Here is a 22,676-nt window from a genome sequence, read left to right on the forward strand (position 1 = left end):
TATAAATCCACTCTGATCCTGTTTTTGATCATGCTCATAAACCCCTCTATTTCAGCCCTGCTCAGAACAGGCTTTTTCTGTGTCTGTACCTTTAAATGCTAATGAGCTGTGTTTGCCCACGCCCCCTCTCTGGAAGGGCTTGGGTTGCCCTATTATTTACGGTGAGAAGGCAGACTCAGAGGGCACAACAAACACCTAGCTGTGGGAGTTTCATCCAGCTGGGGGAGGAGTTACTGCCCTTTGTGATGTCATGAAGGGAAAATCACCAAACGGCCTGTTTGGGCACACATTTTCTGAAAAGTGGAGCAGCCAAAAGACGGGGAGAATCGACTTTTCTTTTAATTGGGGGATTTGTAGACAGACACATATTAGTGTTAGAAAAACCTGGTTAAGTGTCTTTTGAATATGTGACCTTTAAAACATAAAATATGTGTCATTTGTTGTCTACATGCCATTAACCCTCTAAGTGCTGATCAATGGAGCAGAGAAAATCTAGAAAAGATCAGGCACCCTGTTTGTACAATACGCAACTTAAAAAAAGCAGCACAACATCAAAGATTGGTCGTGGTCATTGCGACTAATGCAGTTTTATTGGATAACAGTCAGGCTGCTTTCTTTTCCACATTACAGTGTCACATCTGCGCTGTGGTCTCTCTCTGTTTGTGTGTTAGTCAAAGATGGTGAGTGTGAGAGGGGCATGAGCCCATCTGTCTGTGACATTTCATGCAAATGTTCACACTTGCCTCAGCGCGTAAATTGTAGCGTCTTCCACTCTCTTCGTCTTTGTCCCCATGTAGACAAGTAGCTCTGTTGTTTTTCCATCTTAAGCCTGTCACTTTTAACAATCCTCCCCATTACTTCACTATAAAGGAAACATAGCAGCCAGTCACACAAACAAAAGCAACCACAAGTCCTTTTCTTGTTTGAATTTTTTTTTTTCTTTTAGTCATTTTTTTTTTTCAAGCAACAGAAGTAAAACTGTCTACATCAATGGCAAATTTCACAATATTCCCATTCAGTACCATTCCTCAAGGGAACAAGAGGAAGAGATTACACCATTTAGAACAGCAGCAGCACTTTCCTTGAGCACATTTTATGAGAATTGCTGAAGTAGCTAACAACGCAGTGAATGAAATCATACAGCCACTTAAACTCGTAAACCCCTGTTCGTCTGAGCTTTCCCGGAGGAACTGTATTCATGATATGTGGCTTGGACGACTAAACACTTCACCACAGGCAGACAACAGGAAGGGTTTTTCAGACTGCTGCGGGCAGTTTGAAAAAAGTTCTTTCATAAGTTGACAAAATGATCCGTTCCCAACGGGGCTTCAATGGCAGGATGATGACGTTGAAAGCATGTGTTCTGCAATCGTTTTGAATAATACGTACCTTTAACATTTATACTGAAAACTGCTAATTATTTTCATATGAGAACATCTCCATCAGAAACATTTCAACCGTTCATCATGTGTTTCCCTGCTAGTCTGTACAAGAGCATAGTTCAATGTGCTAAATCTGGTCTCAAGTCCCATTACTTTTTAGAAACCTCTATTACAGGCAATCCAGCCACAGATCCCAATCTGCTCATAATAAAGCAGCATTGTTAAGCCCCAGGCCGCCCGACAGTCATGTGACCAGAATGAGAAAGTTCATGAACTTCCTAAGGCTGGCAGACAAACACATGAGTACAATTTGGAGCTACATAGATGCACACATATGCAGACATAGGGTATTTGTGTTTTGTTGTTTTTCTTCCGAGGTGGCCTTATCTCTCTCTTGCCATGCATTTCTTTTTCGCGGTCAAAGTTGTAGGCAGATTCAAGGTTAAAGCATACGCATGTCTTCACCATGACCTTCAATCTCCAAGAGTCACATAAACAGACTGCGAGGCGAGATATGTCACAGTTCTTCCCCCCGCTGCGAACGAAAAAACGGGGGAACAAAAAAAAAAGGATAACATTTTTAAAACAAAACAAAGCATTACGTCTAGACTTGAGAGCTGAAGGTTGCTTCTTGAGGTGCTGCCGGAGCTTTTTTTTTTTTTTTTTTTTTGCTGTGTTTTGGCACTAAAGGCCCCACGACAATTAAGTCCTCCATTACCGGCAAAGAGAAACAGTCCAAAACTCCTCCAGTTAGGGCCATGGCTGTAAAAGTCAAGTCATCTGATAGAACATCATCACACATATACATTTTTTATGAGAACTGTACAGCCAAAAAAAAACACAAAAGACACAAAAATAGACTTGATATATTCAGGTAGGACAGCCCTAATAGTGCTAGCTGCTAAGACGGGGCAGAGAGTAAAAAGGACAGACAGGCACTTAAGTGCAGATGCATAGCGGAGGTTGAAGAAAGAGCCAAGCGAAAGACAGAAAGGAGGAAGGAAAGGAGAAAGAAAGTCCTAAAGGAAGATGGGTCAACGCAGTTTCACTTCAACAGATTTAAAAAAAAAAATTAAAATGTCTGGAACTGTAAAGTTTAAAATAATTGTGAACAATTTGTTTGTCATTTTTTCTGACAGAATTGAAAGAAAACGGACACTCTGTCCTGTGCTAAAAGCAGTGAGCTGACCGCTACAAAGCTAGCATTAGCATGGCTATTTAGAAGATCTCCATCCTCAGCTGCATGTAGGCTACAGCTACTGTATGTTATTCAGCATCCTGAGAAGACAGGGGGAAAGTGGGGCATAGGTGTTTGGAGCTATGCTAGCTATGGGATTCCTTGGCTCTATGGCAGGGGTCTTACCCTGAGCTGTGGACAGTAGGACGTTGAACTCACGTCCCGGCACATTGCTAATATCTTAATATGACCTTTGCTAACTTTAGCTAACTAGCAAGCTTCGGTATATCTCTTGGTTAGTGCCTTATGTTTCAAGCCTGTGTGTTTAATACTTGAGGCGTATTCATCAAAAACGCGAGAGGGAAGAGAAAAAGAAAAGGGCAAACTGAAAAAGAGCGGGTTATAAAATTAGCTGAATGCTAACAGCAGCTATGCTAATATTTTCTCACAGTAGACAGGAAGGCCAGCTCATTGCTAGTACCATTATCATTACACACCTTATTTATGCTACATTCATGTCATATTGGATTTTCTTTGTGAAGATTTTCACACTTGCAAATGTTGCGTAAGTCATTATTATTTCAGATGTAAATATTATTATTACACTTTGATTTGTCTGACGTTGCACCGAGTGATACAGAAGTTCCTGTAATCCTAACACAAACTGTTAATCAACTATAAATAAAGCAGACGATTGTAGATATAGAGTTATATCAACCATGCACGCTATTTGTCTGACCTTCGACTAAACTGTTTTTGCGAGTTTGTAAACATAGAGATAGCTATTATTTCTACCATTCAGACGATATGACATGAACGCAGCAAGCGTTCATCTTTATCTCCTGCCTTGTTTTAATTCTACATCAAATCAAGCACACAGAAGAAAAAAAAAAGCTTCAGTAAGATGAAGTTCTTTGTAAATGGCTACAATCTGAAAATGAGGCACTTCTTGAGCTGATATATATAATTTTCTTTTCTTTTTTAATACACTAGTTAGCCACCATGAAAGTCTTAACGATAATGATTTTTTTCGCTTTGAAAGAAAAAAAAAAAAAAAAAAATCAAAATTTCTCGGTACCCTTCTCTGATTGGCTTTCCACTCAAGGAATGAGAGCAGCACGCGGCTTTTCAAGAACGTCATTTGGCACACATCCGCGTTGGTTTTTCCACAACCAACAAGATGAAAGTGAAGAGAGACAGAGCGAGAACAAAAAATTCCATCAGTCTCTGTCAAAGTGCTGCGAGGGGGGGGGCGTGTCCAATCCTGCTGCTCCGCTTGATTTGATTGGTTGTCACGAACGGAACAGGCGTAGAGTTGAAGCGCTCTCCGATTTGGGACCAGTTTTTTCCCCAAAGACAACGCACCGACATCAGCACTCTGGAAGACAAAAGAGAAACGGATTGATTAGATTGAAATAATGCAGATATGACGAGGAAATGAATATTATGACACACTGATAGAACTTCTTTTGCTTTATCGGGCTCGTTAGAGTATCTGGAAGATATCAGTGTCTGCACAAGAACACAGCAACCCTTAAAGGAGAGACAGGAATACACAATGCAGCCAACAAAAAAGAAAACAAAGTGAGTGATAAAGGGAACGGCAGTGGAGACGACGAGGACACCTAACGCTGCGGGTTAGAGCCAAGCGTGTGAATGTGTGTGTGCCAGCACGAGGGAGTACAGATCTAATCATGCCAGGTTTTTTTTCTGGCAATTTGAGCTCTACATGTCACTCTGTGTGCACTCACAGGTGTGTACTGTCAGGAAGTGTCTTAAACTGCAATGAGTGAAAAGGCTGATTCTTTCCTGTCCTTGTTTGCACAGCTCATAAGATTAGCAGGAATGCAGACAAGATGATATTTTGAATCACACGGCAGGTTTTGGCAAGTTTTAAAACACTCATTCCCCGTCTGATTCGGGGGCTTTCCTTGCGAGAGAAACCTGGAGGAGTCTTTGGTCGTCAATCAAAAACGGTGGCTCCAGCCGTGGCATGTTGAGACATGTCCAAGGACAGGTGGTTTAAGGGGTCAGAACGCCTCATGCAGAGCGCTTGCTTTGTGCTTGCGGGAGTTGAATGACACTTTTCCAGATCTAAAATTTTAGGGGCCTGGATTCAGCGTTAACCCAGCCTTTGCTTTGTGGCCTTCCTTTCGGAGCGGTCTCAGATTACACAGTGAGATAGATCCACTGCCGGCTCATTCTATTCTCACTTTGAGGCGTCGCAGTATTTCACACTTACGACCCAAGCACCAGAAGCATGGTATGTTGGGAACACAAATCAGTGTGAATGGCATCAATTGCATCTCTCATGGCGTGTTATTTGTCCCAAAGAACGACAAATTATAAATCCTCTCATCATCCATTGAAAAAAAACAGAAGCTTGTCTTTGTTCTTTAGGTTTTTTGCGACTTTTTAGGTGTTTTCACATTTGGCACGATTGCTCGCCCTCCCCTCTCCACCTCTTTAAGCGGACTCGGGCAGTGTATGCTTAGGTTTGTGTTTACAGTGACCAAATTAACCGGACTTTGGGGTCAAGTGTACTCGGGTCCGGGCCCAGCCCCTAATGTGAAACCACCCTAAAAGGTATGTTATGTAATGATTACTGAAGCCTGACTGATCTGTCTTTCAGCCTCTATTATCGTGTAGATAATGCAGCGCCCACTTGGTCCAATCACTAACATTTCAGTGTATATGTATTCAGCGTGTTTCTAGACGTTCTAGGAAATGAAAACTGTTTTTTTTTTTACAGGACTTATACCTCTGAAAACAGATTTCTGATTCAGAAGTTGCGTCATCATTTCATGAGCTGAGACAGGTGTGCTCCCTCTCCAGTGTTTACACTTCTCTGAGCACTGTCAGCAGCACCGGTAGCACAGACTCACAGCTCGGGTGATCCACACCAGAACAAGTAGACGGCTGATAATTCAAATGTTCTTTAACAAAGGCGATCACTTAAGAAAGTGGGCTTCTGAAAAAAATCCAAAGAAGTCCACTGTATCGGCTGCTATCTTAGAAACCTTTGATTTTTCTTTCTCCTTCAGAATCTGTATCAGTCTCTGAAAACAATTCTACTCCATGCATGGCTTTTATATTCCCCAAGCTTGAGAAAAGTGACATTATGGGTGCTGGCACCTCACTCCCTCTCATCATTTCCATTCAAGCTGTCTCTAAGCCGATCCACAGCGAGTCTATGATCTGATGCGACACAGAGAATCCTTAGAGTCACAAAGTCAGGACAACATTTTCTCACGGCAACCTCATGCTACAACCCAACCAACCAATAAAAACCAGAATGACATCATGCTGAATATACCGGCTGACCTGAGAGTGTGCAAAGTCTGACATCCCTCAAAACTGATTTTATATGGATCCAACATCACATGGTGTGTATTGCCCTTTAAACCTGTGACAGTTCTCTTCAGATAAGGACATTCCTTGTTTACAGAATGATTTCTTCGTAATACCTTTATCGTCATTGTCATGTATTTTTTTGGGGATGAAAGAGGGAGTAAAAGTGCTGAATAGTGTGTAATTAGATTCACAAAGAAAGCTATAAAGATTAGTCAATGCCCTTTAAACTGGGTTACTCTCAGATGTGATGATTCAAACATGAGCCTTTCAGGCTGCCGTCGGCCAAAAGTATAAAGGCACAAAGAGAGAAAAGAATAAGATAGAGTTCCCTGTCTTTTTCTCTAAAATTTCCCAGCAGTGCTCGACTCTCTAATTGCACAGGGGTACTCTATATTTACGCCCTCCCCCCTGCCTCTCTCTTTCTCTCTCTCCAGTTTGTCTTCTTCCTGGTGCAGTGAGCTATATTTAGTCCCCCTCAGCACAGACGGTTCCCGCCAGCCGGCCAAGCAGTGACGGCCCTAAAGCGGAGCAGAGGAGCTTCCCCTCTTTCAGGCCGGCCGACAACACAAACAATCAAGTCGGGCCGAGCAAAGGGACCCGAGGAGACAGGCGGGACACGCACTGGTGCTCTGCCACGGACACACACATAGAAAGGGACACAGAGGAAGATACTATAATTATGTGGATGACATTCACTTAATGACGACCTTTCTCCAAACACAGACGTAGGGAAATTATACACTGAAACACACAAGAGCAACTCTCCAGTGTCTCTTCTGAACGCACGCACTTACATGTAAATGCTTTTTATTTCTCCTGAACTTCCCCTTCCTCTATTCGCTGACCCCTCCACTGGCCGGTTTGTCTATCGATCTTGTTCATTTCCTCGTATCGTTTCTCCATTTGCAGGTGAATCGATGCAATAATGAGCGCGGTAGTGATTGAGCGAGTGTGGTGTGCCTCTTCGTCCCCTTTCTCTCTCAGACTGTTTAAATCAAGAGGTTAGACGAGGCTTTCTGCCTCCGCAGTTCCTGCCGAGCCAATGGCTGCTCTCTTTCTGCCTCTCTGTGTGTGTGTGTGTAATTAGGAGAGTCTGGGTCTATATGATGTCTCAATCGAGAGCTGCCTTAAATTAAAAGCCACCCTGTTCTCTGCTCGTAAATCGAGAGAGTGCCAGTCTGTCATTTTCATGCCGCCCTGGTTCCCACAAGAGATGAAGCACGTCGATGTGAGTCACTGAATCCACTGGTCACACAGTCAGTTTGGGTTAAATCATCTTTTATTATAGGAGAGCAGGGACGTCTACATTAGAGGTAGAAAACTCAATTACATGGTTACAATAAATAAGAGAAAGGAAACGGCAGTGTTCTCAGCTAACCTGCACGGACACAAGCTTCATATTGTACAGACCTATCGTAGGAGAAAAGTGAGAAACGCTGGAAATCCACAAGGTGTTCATGAAAACATCGAATCCAGTTGGAATATCTTCATCCAACCATAAGGCCCCCCCCCCCCCCCCCCCCTTACTCATTGCAAGAAAATAATCCTTTGGTTCGAGTATTTTTTCTCTTCAGTTAAAGCTACATCAGCGAGCATTGAACAGAGATGCACAGTCAGACTTTTAAAGCTGATACACTTTAGATTTTTGCATTCTAAGATTTGACCTATTAGATTTTTTTTTTTGGGGGGGGGGAATTGTTGCCTTTATTAGATAAGACAGCTGATGAGAGACAAGGAAAGGTTAGGACGAGAGTGGGGGACGACATGCAGCAAAGGGCCGAGGTCGGATTTGAACCCATGGCGGCTATGGCGAGCACTATATCCTCTGCACATGGGGCGCGCAACATACCCACTTGACTATCCCTTGATTATTTTGACGCCCCATATTTGACCTTTTATTGATATTGCAGCCAATACTTTCTAACCATTTTTACTTTATGAAAATCCTTTTTTTCGTTTTCTTACATTTGGTTGAAGAAGATGTAACATTTAATCCACACTTTCACCCGACCACTGTCAACCAACTCACTATTCAGCCATGATGCTTTGTATCATGTGCTGCGAGCGACGTTTTCTACATGATTTGAAGGGAACAAAGTGTCATATGGATACGAATCAGAAAGCACACTATGGTATCGATATCTCTGGTATGAGCCAGATAATATCTACCCGCATTAAAATGAGTCCGACTTTTACACAGGAATGTCTTTTTTTTTTCTTTTCTCAAGGTATCAAATGACTTCACGCTAAAAGAGCAAAGCATTATAATAACCTTGATCTCAAACTTACACATGGAAGAAAAGTAAAGTTTGTCTTAGAAACCTTTAAGAAATATATTTTTTTAAGATGAAGCAACACTTTTTTCCCCGTTGGAAGCAACTTTCCATGCCAACAAGTTCATCCAGTGCAATCCCCCAGTACTGTTATTATACGTGATCCATTAAATCATCTATGGTGCAAGCAGACAAGCGGGTAAGAGGTAAACCCGTGCAACATGAGCCTGGATTTAGCCCTGGACAGCTGCAGATACAAGGAATCAAAACTGTCAAGAGTGAAGCAGCGGGAGATCTCCTGTGTCACCTCATTTCATTTCTTCATACGACGCCAGAAAGTCTGTCCGTTATGAGGATAAAATGTTCGTAGGCTGACCGCAGACTATGTGTCTGATTTCACACAAGTTATTTGCCGGTCATGAATCTTACACAGCTTTGGATGACAATCAGGTCAAAGTGACATGGCGCCTAAAATCTATCTGTGAGTATCAAACATTCACCTCCTGAAGGCTTCAAAGGACCATTGTACCGAGTTTGAAAATGGCTTTTTCATGGCGAGGCAGCGGGTGGAGACGGTTTGGATTCTCAAGCAGTCACAACGCGCTGCAATGACCCAATTTCAGCGTGAAACTAAAGTATCAAACATCCACAGTAGCTTGTAAAACGATCCACGCGGCCTCACACACTTCTCTGCAGTCCATAAGTATCACTTTTTCAACAATAAACAATGATAAGAAAACCCCTTACTTCAACTCTCATGCATGACTCTGTGATAATGATGATGATCTTTAGTTTAAAGGTCACCTATTATGCAAAATGCACTTCATGTTTTAAACACTAATAAGTATCTCTAGTCTGTCTACAAACCCCCTAATTACAAGAAAAGTCCATCCTCTCTGTGTTTTTCCCTGCTTCACTTTTCAGAAAATGTGTGCTCAAACAGGCCGTTTGGAGTTTTTCCCTTAGTGACATCACAAAGGGCAGTAACCCCTCCCCCAGGTGGGTGACACTCCCACAGCTAGGTGTTTGTTCTGCCCTCTGAGTCTGCCTTCTCACCGTAAACAATCGGGCAGGGAGCAAGAAGGCCCGAGTACACCCAAGCCCTTCCAGAGAGGGGGCGTGGTCAGACACAGCTCATTTGCATTTAAAGGTACAGACACAGAAACAGCCTGTTCTGAGCAGGGCTGAAAGAGAGGCATAAAAGTCATGCAAAAATAAAGGAACAGAGTGGATTTTTAGAAAGAAACTTCACAGACACGTAGGGGGACCTCTGAGACTTATTTTAACTTGTTAAAAAGAAATATAATTATGTAACCTTTAAGCACTAATCTGTTACCATTTCACTAACTTTCACCGGTTGTACTGAATTCAAACTCATTTATTCAAATGGATGATAAAAAGGGACTCTTGTCTAAACAAGCCAAAGCTTATTCAATATGGTGAACTGAAGAAGATTTTGTGTAAACCTCATAAAGAGTCTTGTTTTTTGTGGAAATTTTGTTCAAAATTTTGAATTAGAGCTGCAGCAATTAGTTGACAGATAAAAAAAGAGGGAGGATGTGGAGGTCTGTGGTTCAGTTCTGGGTTTCGTCAAACTACACTGACAGTAATATGATGTGATGATGAACAGTCATTAACTGCACAGTCAAAGCTGCAGAAGTATTGTGCGTGCGTTTATTCAGCTTTGCATCACCTTTCCTACATTTTCTGTAAGGATTTACAGTTTTATGTCTCGGCATGACAAAGTTAAAATTTTACAAGGATCTGTAATCAGTCACTAATTTGCAAAGTCTTCATTTTGTGCTTAGTTTTTTTTTGTTTACTGCCCTACACATGCACACAGGCACATGCTCGTCTCTTCAGGGAAATGTCTTTGGGGACGTGGAAGGCCTTTTATGTTCACAGCAACGCCGGCAGCGGCTTGTTTGGAATAAACACAAGAAGAGCTGGCTGCTGGTGGGTGAGCAATCGATCATCAGTGAAGGCAAAAAAAAAAAAAAACAGGGAAGGAGCTTTTTGAAGTGCTGCCCAACACGCTCGAATGACATGTGATTTCTTGGAAGTGCGGGACAAGAACTGGAACAATTTTGAAAAGATTGTCTTTAAAAAGAATTTTAGTTGATAGCAAAACCTAAGTGACCCTGAATCATCACCTGACAGGACCATTTGTATTGTTTTAAACACCCGTAAAGGGACAGTGAACGCAGCACATTTTCTCTATATGCCCGGCTGTATATTTCCATTCTTTTCCACCATGCAGCTGCCAGTGTGGGGCTAAAAGGCAAGCTATGTGTGTCTGTGTGTGTGTGTTCTGTACTTTCACACTAACTCTACACTGCTGCTGTCAATCACACTTTAACAGTGCCTATGTTACAAGTTATTATGCAGATGTGTGTGCATGTGTGGGTGTGTAATGTATACATGTACATACCATAGTGAAAACAGGGGCGTACTGTTAACACAGGTGGACTGAGGATACACACAAAAGCAGACACGCACACACAGTGGAGATAATATAGAAAGGTGGAACAAAATTTGATGCCTTGACTTGTTCTTTTTTTCTGTTCTGTTTGATTCAAGTAAAAAAAACCAAACAAAAAAAAAACAATCTACAAGAGGCTGCAGGGTAGTTTCATTATGCAGCGACACGGTGGGAGAGGCTGAGTGGGTGTGTTATGGCGCACACGAGAGCAGGAATGTGCGGGGGACAGGAAGAGACAGACGGAGACAGAGCAGCAATGCTGAGTGCGGGAAAAAAGGGGGAGGAGGGGAAAAAAAAAAAAAAGCATTTGTGGGAGAACCACAGTCTCTGCCCACGTGCAGCTTCACATCATGGTATTTTTAGAACATCGTTCCCCAAAATCTGAACTCCCGATTTGCATTTGTTTTCCTGTCGGAACAGGCATGTGCAGGCATGTGCAGGCATTTTTGAAAGTACATACATGGCCTTTAATTATATGGGAACAGACTTTTGGAGATTTAAAGACAAACATAGTGAGTGTTATTTGAAACCTGCACCCGCCTCTTTGAATGTTTGTGCACGACGTGTGTGTGTGTGTGTGTGTGTGTGTGTGTGTGTGTGTGTGTGTGTGTGTACACCTGGAATCTCTGAAAGTGTTCTGTTAGCCTTCTTGTGTGTAGTTTACTGATGAATGAGCTAGTGCAAATTTAACCCTCAATTTTGCATGCAGGTATCGGTATTAGCGTTGAAAGGACTAATCAGTTATCTGTTTTCACAAGTGAAGGATCTTATTATCTGCTCCAAAACATCAACTATTCTCCTGGTCTACCTCCTTCAATGTACAGATTTGCTGCTCTTCTGTTTCTGTTAAACAGTAAATTGAATTTTTGGACTTTTAGTGAGACTTCTGATGTCAGCTATGATGTTAACCATCACTGGCTGTTTCACTGTTTAACAATCAATTTATCAAATTCTCATTTTTTTAATTTATAGTGTAATAACTTAGCTGAAGTCCCTATAATGTATTTGTCACCCTCCAGTGACTGTGGCGCGTTAGCATTTAGCTAACTGTCAATTAGCTACAAAAACCTTTTAACGCAAGTTTTGATGTTTAACATTTTCCAAACAAACAGCTCATTATTACATGAACAAACACACAGTTATTATTTGTAAACAATTGTTATTTAACCGTCATTTTCTTCTTCAATGTTTCACACTGACACTTCTTACTTTGGTCGAAAAAATATTGCCACCTAGTGGTCCGGAGTAAAAACTGCATAACCTTTAAATTCAATTACCACAAATGGAAATGAGTCTGAATCCGTTTTCAGACTCGCACTATATCTAGATCATTTCAGGAGGACTGCTCCAGATATTCTCCTGACCTGGCTTTTCACATATGCTCCTAAAAGTGGGAGACTATCCCTGTCAGACAAGAAGGGGGGGGTCTCCAGAGGTCACATAAAAATAAATTTGGTTGTCTGCGTTAACACATGCAGCTCCTTCTGGAAGCATAAGGAGTTTTCTGCAAGAGTGAAAGAACTGTAAGTTAATGTTTAACGTTATAATTGTATCTTTAGAACTGAATGAATCACTGTAACAACTGAAGTATGACCGACTTCAAAACTAACACTGAAAACCACAAAAGCATGTCGATATTTTAAGTTGATGTAAAAAAATCGTACAGATAGTCACTTTCAGGTTTTCAGGTCCATGAAACATTTACTCAGTGTTGCCTTTACTGACGTTATTACCTTCTTTCAAACTGTAAAGATAAGAGAGTAATTTAGTGCCAATAAAAACATAAATGTCCTTTAAATAGTTCTAGCCTAGTTAGCAGAAATATAAAGTTTTGTAGGTCGATGAGTTTTCTGTCAACCAAAGGACCGTCATTTTGAAAAGCACTTTAAAACTTGTTATAATTGGGAGAGATTTTAATCACGTTTGTGCAGAAACCTTCACTAGTGGAAATACAGAGTTTAAAAAGAGGCTTCCTTGTGTAACAAAACTGGCGACTGTTGTGAAATGTGACATGGGACGTCCTGTCCCTGGACAGCACACACACACACACCCACACACACACACACACACAGCTAAAGCCAGCAGGACTAAAGGGTTATCTCATCCACTCTCTCACACTTTCACTGTTTGCTGACTCAGACCCCCGATTTCTCTCTCTCACTCTGTTGTGTCGCTCCACCAGTTCTTCCACTTTCCACCAGTGTGGCCCTCCCTAACGCGCACGCACACGCACACACACAAACAGTGAGGCTGCGTCTTGAAGACAACTGATATATAGAGTGATAGCATGAGCAGGCAGGGTCCTCGCTTCTGAGTAAGGCTTTTCCTAGAATGCTGGAACGCTCCGGCTTCTCTGACGTGAAGCACAGAAGAAATGAAACACAAGAAGCTGTTGCTCAATCTTTAAGTGAGGCAGCTGACAGACAAAGCTAAATGCTAAATGTTTTCTGTCTTACGGCACAAAGCTTACTCAGCTTGATTTGAGTAACCGCTTTTAGCTGAATGCCTTCATCGGCGTTCATTACTGTTAGAAATCTTATCAGATCAAGTAAAACTTTGAGTTCTAATGCTGAAGTTTCTGTCGTACATGGATGCAATACTGGACTAAAAAAAAAATCACGTAACAGTCAAATGAAATGCGAGTACCTTCCAGTTTTTAAGACTGTTTAATAATCCATTTTTCACATACAATTTGCTTGGAGAAATTCTTGACATTTTCAACGAAAGGAGAAATGATAAATGGACTTGAGCTCGTCTTCTAGTCTTCTGACTACTCAAAGTGCATTCCCACACTGATGGCAGAGGCTGCTATGTAAAGTGTCCATCATAGGTAACTAATCCCATTCATACACATTCATATGCGGCAGCCCAAGAACACAAGGGGGGGGAAATCGAACCCCCGACCTACTGCTTAAGAGACGACCGACTCTACCAACTGAACCACAGCCTCCCCAATTACTATGCAACACATAAAAATAATAACATCACGGTTACCATCTGTATGAGAGTCCGAGTTGCAGGTTTCCACCAAAACACATTTTTTATAACCATAGACTGTATAAAACATGAACACTCTCTCAGTTATGTCACCCAATGGTTTTTTGAAGAGGTGTTATTAAGCCAAACAACTACGATGTCTTATTTGAATATGCTGACTCCATCTTTCTTGGTTTCTGAAACGCCCCCTTAAAGCTCATGTAGCTCTTCATCTAGCTAGCTTTCCTAAATTGATGAAAACAACACAAACAAAGCATAGACTGTATATATAAACATGGACGTTGTCTCTGAAGTGGAGTTTTGAAGCCCATCAGTGGCAGTCACTGCACTACAGATGCTCTCAAACTAACTTCTCAAGTAACAGTCAAAGGGCTGGATCTGAGGCGGGCGTTAAGCGTCCTGACAAACAGCTACACACGACCACTCACCTGCGGGTTAGATATGCCACGCCCCTATTTATACATAACTCTTAGCCTTAATAACATGTGCCTATAAAGAAATGAGCTGTTCAGACCAAATTAGTTTTTTTTGAACCAGGCTGCTAACATGTTTTTTTTCTGTTGTAAGTGTTCAACACTCTATTAGGGATTCCTTGACTTTTGGAGCAAGCCTCAAGTGGACAATCAAGGAACTGCATTTTTTCACACTTCTGGTTGTGTACAACAATATTAAATAATGTCTTCTCAATCTGAGTATTACCTTAGATGAGCTCAGTGTTTCTTCCTTCCAATAAAGGATGAAGGTGATAATATTATATTTGATCATCACTCACCGACTAAACCAGAGAGAGGTCAGAGGTTACAGAAAACAATTGACAAATCTTTAAATCAGGACAAAAAAGACGAGCAGGGGGGAGCCGTGACTCTGAAATCTGAAATAATTTTGAAATCATGTCTTGTGTATTTCGAAACTTCTGCTTCTGGCCTCCCTCTGCTCCAGTCTGCAGATGAGTTGTGTAATTATTAATAGAGTCCTCTGCCCTTTCATACTGCAACTGCTCAAATACACACATGCAGATTCAATTACTACATGTTGCTTTAGAAAGGGCAGAGTAGCTTCTGGGGCAAGAACTGGGAGCGTTTGATTTTATGCGTGTGCAAACGCTGGGACTGAGTGATACGTGTGTAGGCGTAGATGAGCATTCGTGTGTGGGTTTTGTCGAAGTGTGTCCGTGTGACTGCGGGTAGACGGACAGACTTGGCCCACATGCATAGCAAATATTTATCTATGAACCTTCTGTAAGGCTCCGCTAGAGACGCTTCACACCTTGACCACATCTCACCAGGAGGCGAAAATACATTTAGTAAAAGAGTCCTCTTCTATAACACCAGCTCCATTTGGTTCTTTTACAACATTTACTAAAGAAGATTAAAGTTTGTCAGACACGAGTGAATACAAGGTTATTTGGGCCAAAAGGGAAAACTCTAATTTCCTGCTTTTTGGGCTGACTCCTGCTAATTTGATGTTAAATTAAAGCTAAACTCTCAAGTGCTGATTTTAACAAATCAATATTTATGCAATAACAATACAGACTTATGTGATTAAAAAGTAACTTACAGGGAATAACCCAAAGACCAACTCAGAGAAAATGTGAAAAATGTTTGAAATACAGCTTGCATGACTTAAGTACGACTTTGGAAAATAATCCGCAGGCTGGATATTTATTACAACCGATTACACAACCCTAATGCTCATTTTTACATGTTTCTCTTGTTTGGCAATATTTAGATTACTGAAATGGAAGAACTATGCCAAGCTGGGGTGCAAAGTATGTAAGTGATTGGTAGCAAACTGGTGAAAACATTCAAACCACCGGTATGTTCTGTCTGCATGTGGTCGGCTTTCTGTCAAGAAAACAACGTCAGAAATAAAAGACCAGCGTTTTAAAGGATTTAAATGGAGACTTGGATGCAAGTGTCAAGTGGCACAATAACAGGACACACTCTTCATGCGTGTAATGAATGAGTCAATGCACCGCAAGCCTTTGGGAAATAAGTGTGTGTTTTTCTGTGTGTGTGTGTGTGTAGTAGAACTGAAGGGTGAGATGATGGTGGTTACTGGTTAGGGTCATGGCTTATGAATGGGCAAGAAATACAAACAAGTCAGACAAAAACACAACATGGTCAGAGAGAAAAATGTGGTATTTTTCATTTGTTTCTTCCACATGTTTAAGACGCACGCAGGTCACGTAAACAAGCAGGATGATGACGCACATGAAATAACTACCTCCGTGTGTGTGTGTGTGTGTGTGTGTGTTGTGGACAAGAGGGAATGATTCATATTCAGATTCTCCTCTTAAAACCTCTGAACACACGTGTGAATGAAGGCAGCGCGCTCACACACACAAAAAGCACGATCGACTTCTGGCGTACGACAATGGAACACGTGCAACACATGCCACGTTTCCCTTCCCCTCCCCTCCCCTGAATGACAACTGGTCATGAATACAAACAATTTCATTAGCGCTAAATGAAGTGCAACAGAGAAAAGTGTTTGAGCCCAATCATCCCTCATCTATCCACTTTTTGGGGGCGCGTTCGGTCTTCACTCCGTCAGACTAACAGGTAAACAGGAAAGATGTACACATTTCATTTCCTCTCCTCAGCCAGATGGAGGCTTTTAAAGCTCTGGTTAGGAGCTGTGACGTCTGCAGCGGGGGAGAACATTGTGTTAGCGGCTGTGGACAGGTGTAATTGTAGTTTTTCAGCCGTGTTCTCAAATGTGAGTAAAAGAAACAGAACATCAGGTTTCCTAGAAGCGTAAATAAAAGACACAATCACTTAAGATGCACAATGTGCTCATGACAACACGGCTTGAGTCTACACTGCAGGCTCACAAACACGCCTTAAACACATAGATGATGACGCTTATTTAAATGCATGTGTGAAGGAATATGTGTGCAGACATTCTTAACCACAAACCTTCAAATAAACACAGTGCCAGTTTGTGCTGGACGGGTTTGGTTTCCACCTCATTTAAATTTTGCACATGAGTGGCAAGTAAACAGATCCAGGCCCACATGATGGCTGGCGAGGCTCGGTGTGGACCCTGAATCTAAATGAAGGTTTATTTTTTCTGCCAACACCAGAAATTTTACAGAATTTTGGCCCTTATAATAGTTAATAAAAAACAACCAGAAAAAGAGGCGTGATTCACTTTATATGTTGTTCTCTCATTTGTATTTACCTGCTTAAACAAAATTCTTCATAGTGTCACCAAAAGTTCAACCACCACACTCCACAGCCATTAGCTAAAGGATGTTTGTAGTGAGAACACACAGACAACACACACACACATGTGATGTAATACCTCAGGTTCAGGTTTACCTTGTTAATAAGTCAGCTCACCCAACTTAATGTGGACATTTTACCAGCAGGCTGGCAGGAAAAAGTTAAGGTAAAGTCTGGTAAAATGTGGCTGTTTTTGCCTTCCCACATGCAGCTCAGCACGGAAATTTCAAAATTTTGGGTTTTGTGCAAGTGTGAACTCTCAATAAGCCAAGAATTCTAGCTAAATATACTAGATTAATATATTATGCTTATTAAGGATTGTTTATGCATTTTTTGTTAAATTGAGAAAAAAAGAAAACTGCCCAATATATTTTCATTCAACAACCTAACTATGTTGAAATGGTGTTAATTTGTCCCTCCCAGTGTTTAAAGCGATGCACTTTCAACTTTATCATAAAATAAAAAACACAAGTAAAAAGTGCTTTAACGTTAGCTACAAGCCTTAGCTGCTCAGCTAGCTACCTAGAGTAGTAAACTAGCTTCATGCTAGCATGTCATTAAAACACTGTTCAGGACTGAAACATCTTTCTTGTGGGACTACTACTATTTGATGTAAAGATTATAGTTTTATACTGTGTAACAATCTCTGACAGAGGTCGATTTTTTTTTTATGTAACAAAGTTTTCAACCAGATCAAAGATTAGCCTTCATATAAGTTTACGCAAGCTAGCTACACCTGATTAAATCTGTTTCTAAAGCTGCCATTTCAACCAACAGAATCCAGTTTGAGGCCAGATATGAAAAGTCTGCTTTTGTTTCCTATTGTGTGATAATTAAGGTTTTGTTTGGTTTTTAAAGGTCCCATATTATGCTTGTTCTGGTTGTTTATGCCCTTTAGTGTGTTTTCCAAGTGTCCTGTGCATGTTTAGGCACATCTATGTGCAAAAATTCCAAGTCCGCGGAAACGCGGCTTCTCCTACGTCCTCCTGTTATCTGTAGCATTAGCTGCATGTAACGCTCGGTTCTAGCCCCCCTCGATAAAAATTTGTCACTGCGACGTCATTGTCAGTGTGATATCACTGATCTAAGCCCATTGGCTCGTTGTGGCAAGCCCTGCAGCTCATGTTGAAATTTCCGAGAACCGTGCTGAGCAACTGACCAATAACAACAGAGCGGATCGGCAGACCAATCAGAGCAGACTTGGCCCACGTGGGGTCTAACAGTGTGGGCTCAACAGAGTGCAGCTGACGGACTCAGAGCGTAGAGGGAGCAAGGAGGAGCAGTACATGAAAACAGACACTTTTTTCGGACTTTAGCTATTGTGAACGTACAAAAGTAGGTACATAGATTAAATATACAAACCTCAAAAAGGGCATAATATGGGCTCTTTAATCACCACTTTTTCAGTCAATTGTATTCATTGTTTTTAGTGATGACAAAAAGGCTAAAAAATAAATATTTAACAAAGATTGACACAACCTTGAAACAAATTAGATTTTTCTCCTAGATAAATCATTATTCAAGTTGTTTTTATGTTCTGGCAATGACCCATTGAATAAATTGGATAATGGTTGTGCACTACAAAGTATTAGCTAGTCTCCGAGGAAATCAATTTAATCCTAAGAAAACTATTTCCAGTCAGAAACCCATGTGTCAGTGCACATTACCGACCACAACACTCACAAACACACACACATCCTGAGCCCCACAGCAATTTGGGCAATTTAATGAACTCAACCCCGTGAAGCACAGGAAGCTGTTAGTTCTTCCGCTTATGGCTCGGTTACGGTGCTGACGCGGAGGTGACGCGGAGGTGAGGCAGCGCTCTAAAGGTTAACGACAGTTCTCAGGCCAATAATGGCAGTGGTGAGCAAACATCAGGGCTCCTTTATTGGATCCGCACCGATGAGTTATATAAAAGAGGGTCAAGGGGACTGTTTGTTCTTTCTCTCAATCACCACACAGAAGATTTCAATGATCTGGACCACAGAAAGTGCTCTGCAAAGAGGCTCTGAGTTTTCTTCATTATGTGTCTGAATGGAAAGAAGAAGTGCATGTGTGTGTTTCTTTTAGCATGTGGGGAATAATTGTGCATAAACCTGCAGCTCTTACTCAATGTGGCCAAATATGGAAACGTTGCAAAAAAAGTCCGATTATTTGTCAATTTCTGAACTGAGCTGCAGAGAACGTGAACCATGATACATGTGTGAGGATTAGGTAACATGCAGTGTGTGTGTGTGTGTGTGTGTGTCAGCGTATAGTTCCCCCCAGGCACTCAGAGTTGAGCAACTGTTAAAGTGGGGCCCCTAGTTTCCCATTAGTTTTTTTGTTCCTCATCTTAAACACTATTGTTGATTTCACAGAGTTTCTTCTGTTGCATGATTCGTTTGTTTAAATGAGAAAAAACATTTTTAAAATCCTATTTTCCACAATAAAAGGTTACTAATGTTCATTTTCAGTTTTTTTTTTGGTATTTCTCGCATCAATCATAATCGTTTTAAATGATTTTAAATCGACCTAAGCCCAAAGGAACAAGTTAGCAGCAGATCAACTTGCAGCCCCTCCTGACGTCATATGGCCCCCAAAGAGCATCACAGAAACACAGATTTTCAATGTGAAACTGCTTTTCTTTTTTTGGCTTTTTAATCAAAAAGTCTGTTTGGGAGAGGAGATACTTCTGCAGATAGAGACTTCTGAACAATGAAGTAATCATAACCTTAACACAAGCTAAGCACTTCAAAATAAGCTAGCAGCAGCTAAACTAGCCCCCCTGACGTACTTTGTCCGCCGCAGAGCAACAGAGAAACATATTTTTAATGTGTAACTGCTATTTTCCATGTTTTTTGCACATTTTAAATCACTAGATATGTTCAATTTTGAGATAAGGAGACTACTGCAGGTAATGCGGCTGCTGTTAAAAACTTTTTGAGAAACTTTGAAATTGACATTTGGTTGCTCCTTTATTGCTCTGTGTATGATAAACAGCTAAAAAAAAGATGTTTAGACATACGAATGGCGAAATGTGAAATGCCTTGGGATGGTCTGAACTCAACTTTTTAAAAAAATCAACTTTTATGTTGCAGCCCTTCCCTTCAGTGCTCTGTTTCTTTATGTGTTTTTGTATTTATTTTTAACTGTTCAAGACATATAATTAAACAATATTTGAATAAAAAAGTCAGACTGTTTGTGATCAATATTCTTCACTTGCTTGCAAAGGGTTTCTCAAGTTTCCCAAGAGGTTGCCAGTCCTACAAAAAAAACCTCTCATCTGGTGTAAGGTAGCATAATTAGATAGATTTCACACAGTCATGTCTGATCAAGGAAAAGAACAAGTGGGAAAAGATTCAGCTCCTCGGAGAACAACTTGACCTCCTCTGCAGGAGTCTTAACTGGATCTTCACCCTGTCATCAACGTCAGCAGAAGGGGTCAGCACTTCTTCTGACCACCGAGATCAACTCTGACCTCCTCTCATCCCCTTAACCTCCTCCACCTGATCCATCCGGTCTAAGCATGGCTAAAGATGCTCGACACACACGTACACACACACACAAACATGTACTGAAACCACATAAACAAACAATATTACAGCCAGACAGAAGTACACAAACACAGTCTCCATGTGAGGAGTTGCTCATTAGTAGACGTTAATCAGCTCAGTGCTCTCCAACGCCCACGGGTGTTAAGCTCTTTACAGACAAACCCAGTTAGAGGAATAGCAGCTGAGCGATGCCATGGCCTAGAATCTAACAAGACAGACACACAGCCAGACGCACACAGATCACGGCGGAGACATGGGGAGAAACACTGCGGCGGTGTTGACATCAAGACAATCATCTGTGTGGAGGGGGGAGAAAAAGGAATTTATAAGCGAGAAAGAGGAAAAAAGAGGCCAGGAGACGAACAGGGAGCGAGAAGAACGCAACAGAAAAAAAAAAAAAAAAAGAAGCTCAAATGTTTTTCCTGGGAGAGTATGTGAGGAAAGGAGGAGGAGGAGGAGGAGGAAAAAAGGGGGAACAAATCAAAAGGAGTGTGTGTGAAGGGAGGGAAACACTCGCCCCCTCCTCCTCCTCTTGTGCCCTCAGTGAACCTCACTGGGTTGGTGGGTGGTTGCTCCGCTCTTTTAGGCAGCGCCCGGCGCACCCCAGCCCGGCATACATCCCATACCACAGCGCACAATCAGCGCTCTGTAGACAGGATCATGTACGTACAGGGAGCTGGCACACGGCCAAGTGTACACACACACCAAACACATACAGATGGAGACGCACATAGAAAGGATTCAGAATCTACAGTAGATGTATCAGCGTAAGCAGAGCAGGTCACTTAAAGCTGAAAAATAAATAAATGCATTTAGCTTCTGACTATTTAATCAGATAAACTCATTGATAAATCCATTAATAATTCAGTCAACAGCAAAAGCAACTAAACTACTACATTACTTTATAACATGAAAAGACTAAATGGTTCAACATCCTACTTTGTGCTAATCTTCATCGTACCCAGAGGCTGAATTCTAACTTTTCCTCGACACTTTGATTCTTTTTGTGCTTTGGCTGAGATAACTTGGAAAACATTAAAATAATTAGAGTGAATATTCACGGCTAGCAGAGGTAAATGCTACCAAATCATCCTAATGGCTTCCCTTTTGGCAACACATTTAAATTTGTACTGCATATTTGTACTTGTTCTAATTTTTACTTTATTTTAAGTTCATGACCAAAGATGTGTTAAACAGACTTTTCAAAAGTCTTCAGTGATAATCCTCAAACCTACAGCAGTTGTGATTCATTGCACAAATATCTAGCTAGATCCAGGAGACGCTTAGCCTAGCCTAGCCTAGCAATGCTAGCTGAGGGATAGGCCTACAGATAACCTTTCTCTGCCAAAGTGTAAAATATTGCCCAGCACCTGTGAAGTTACCAATAGACACGTTACATCTTGTTTTCTACAAAGTAAGAAAATGTGAGAATGTGTTGAGTTTTTATGCTTTGAAATATTTCTCTTGTACAGACGTCAGAGATGTGTCAACTCTCGTTTATCCAATTCTAAATAAGTTACTGTGCATATTACCAAAACATCACAGAGTATTCCTCTGATCCTTACTTCAAAGTGACACCAAGACAAGAACGAGTTTACACAGATATAAATCAAGCACTTATACTTGATCATGTTCACAAATATGCTAACACAAAGAAGGCTTTTTGAAATGTATTAAGACTACTTAGCTAGCTTGTGTGAGGGTAGAGACTAAATAAATAACACTTTACTGCAGTGATTTCTTAATGAACACATGTTCTGTTATTATCTTTCCTGTGTCCTCTTACTTTATTAAGTAATGTGTATTATATCTATCTCTCTCCACAGCTGCATTCATTCTTTCTTTCATTCTTTCATTCATTCAAGCACAAACACGGCTCACACACACCCAACTCAGAGCTCCTTAATCTCTGGAACATAATTATGAGAAAGAAGAAGAAAAGTCTGGTGTGAAAAAAGAAAAAGAGGAAACAAAAAGTTCACTAAAAGAGAGAGAAAAGACAGGAAGAGGAGAACTGGAGTGAAGTTTGGAGAGCGGAGTAGAGAGGAAGAGGGGCTTTGTTTAAGACATAAGGAGAAAACCAGTATTGACAAAAGAAATGGGAGCAGTGTGTGTGTGTGTGTGTGTGTGTGTGTGTGTGTGTGTGTGTGTGTGTGTTCCTGTTCAACATGGGCCACAGCCAGATCAGTGAACGTAACTTTGACCATTAGTGGAGGAGCTTTTGGCTGATCCCTGCTTCCTG

General features: G+C 41.2%; 1 protein-coding gene across 1 annotated transcript in view; it reads right to left on the reverse strand.

Annotated features, from left to right (window-relative positions):
• Positions 1–558: 558 nt before the first annotated feature.
• The window catches only part of si:ch73-335l21.1 (insulin receptor substrate 1-B), a 51,892-nt gene continuing 29,774 nt past the window's right edge, over positions 559–22,676 (reverse strand). Inside the window, exon 4 of the mRNA XM_061030637.1 lies at positions 559–3,937. Coding sequence (XP_060886620.1) covers positions 3,930–3,937 — 8 coding nt within the window. The 3' untranslated portion in view covers positions 559–3,929. The remainder of the gene's footprint in view (positions 3,938–22,676) is intronic.

This window comes from Labrus mixtus, chromosome 23, assembly GCF_963584025.1.
Source record: "Labrus mixtus chromosome 23, fLabMix1.1, whole genome shotgun sequence".
NCBI classification, from domain to species: Eukaryota; Metazoa; Chordata; class Actinopteri; order Labriformes; family Labridae; genus Labrus; species Labrus mixtus.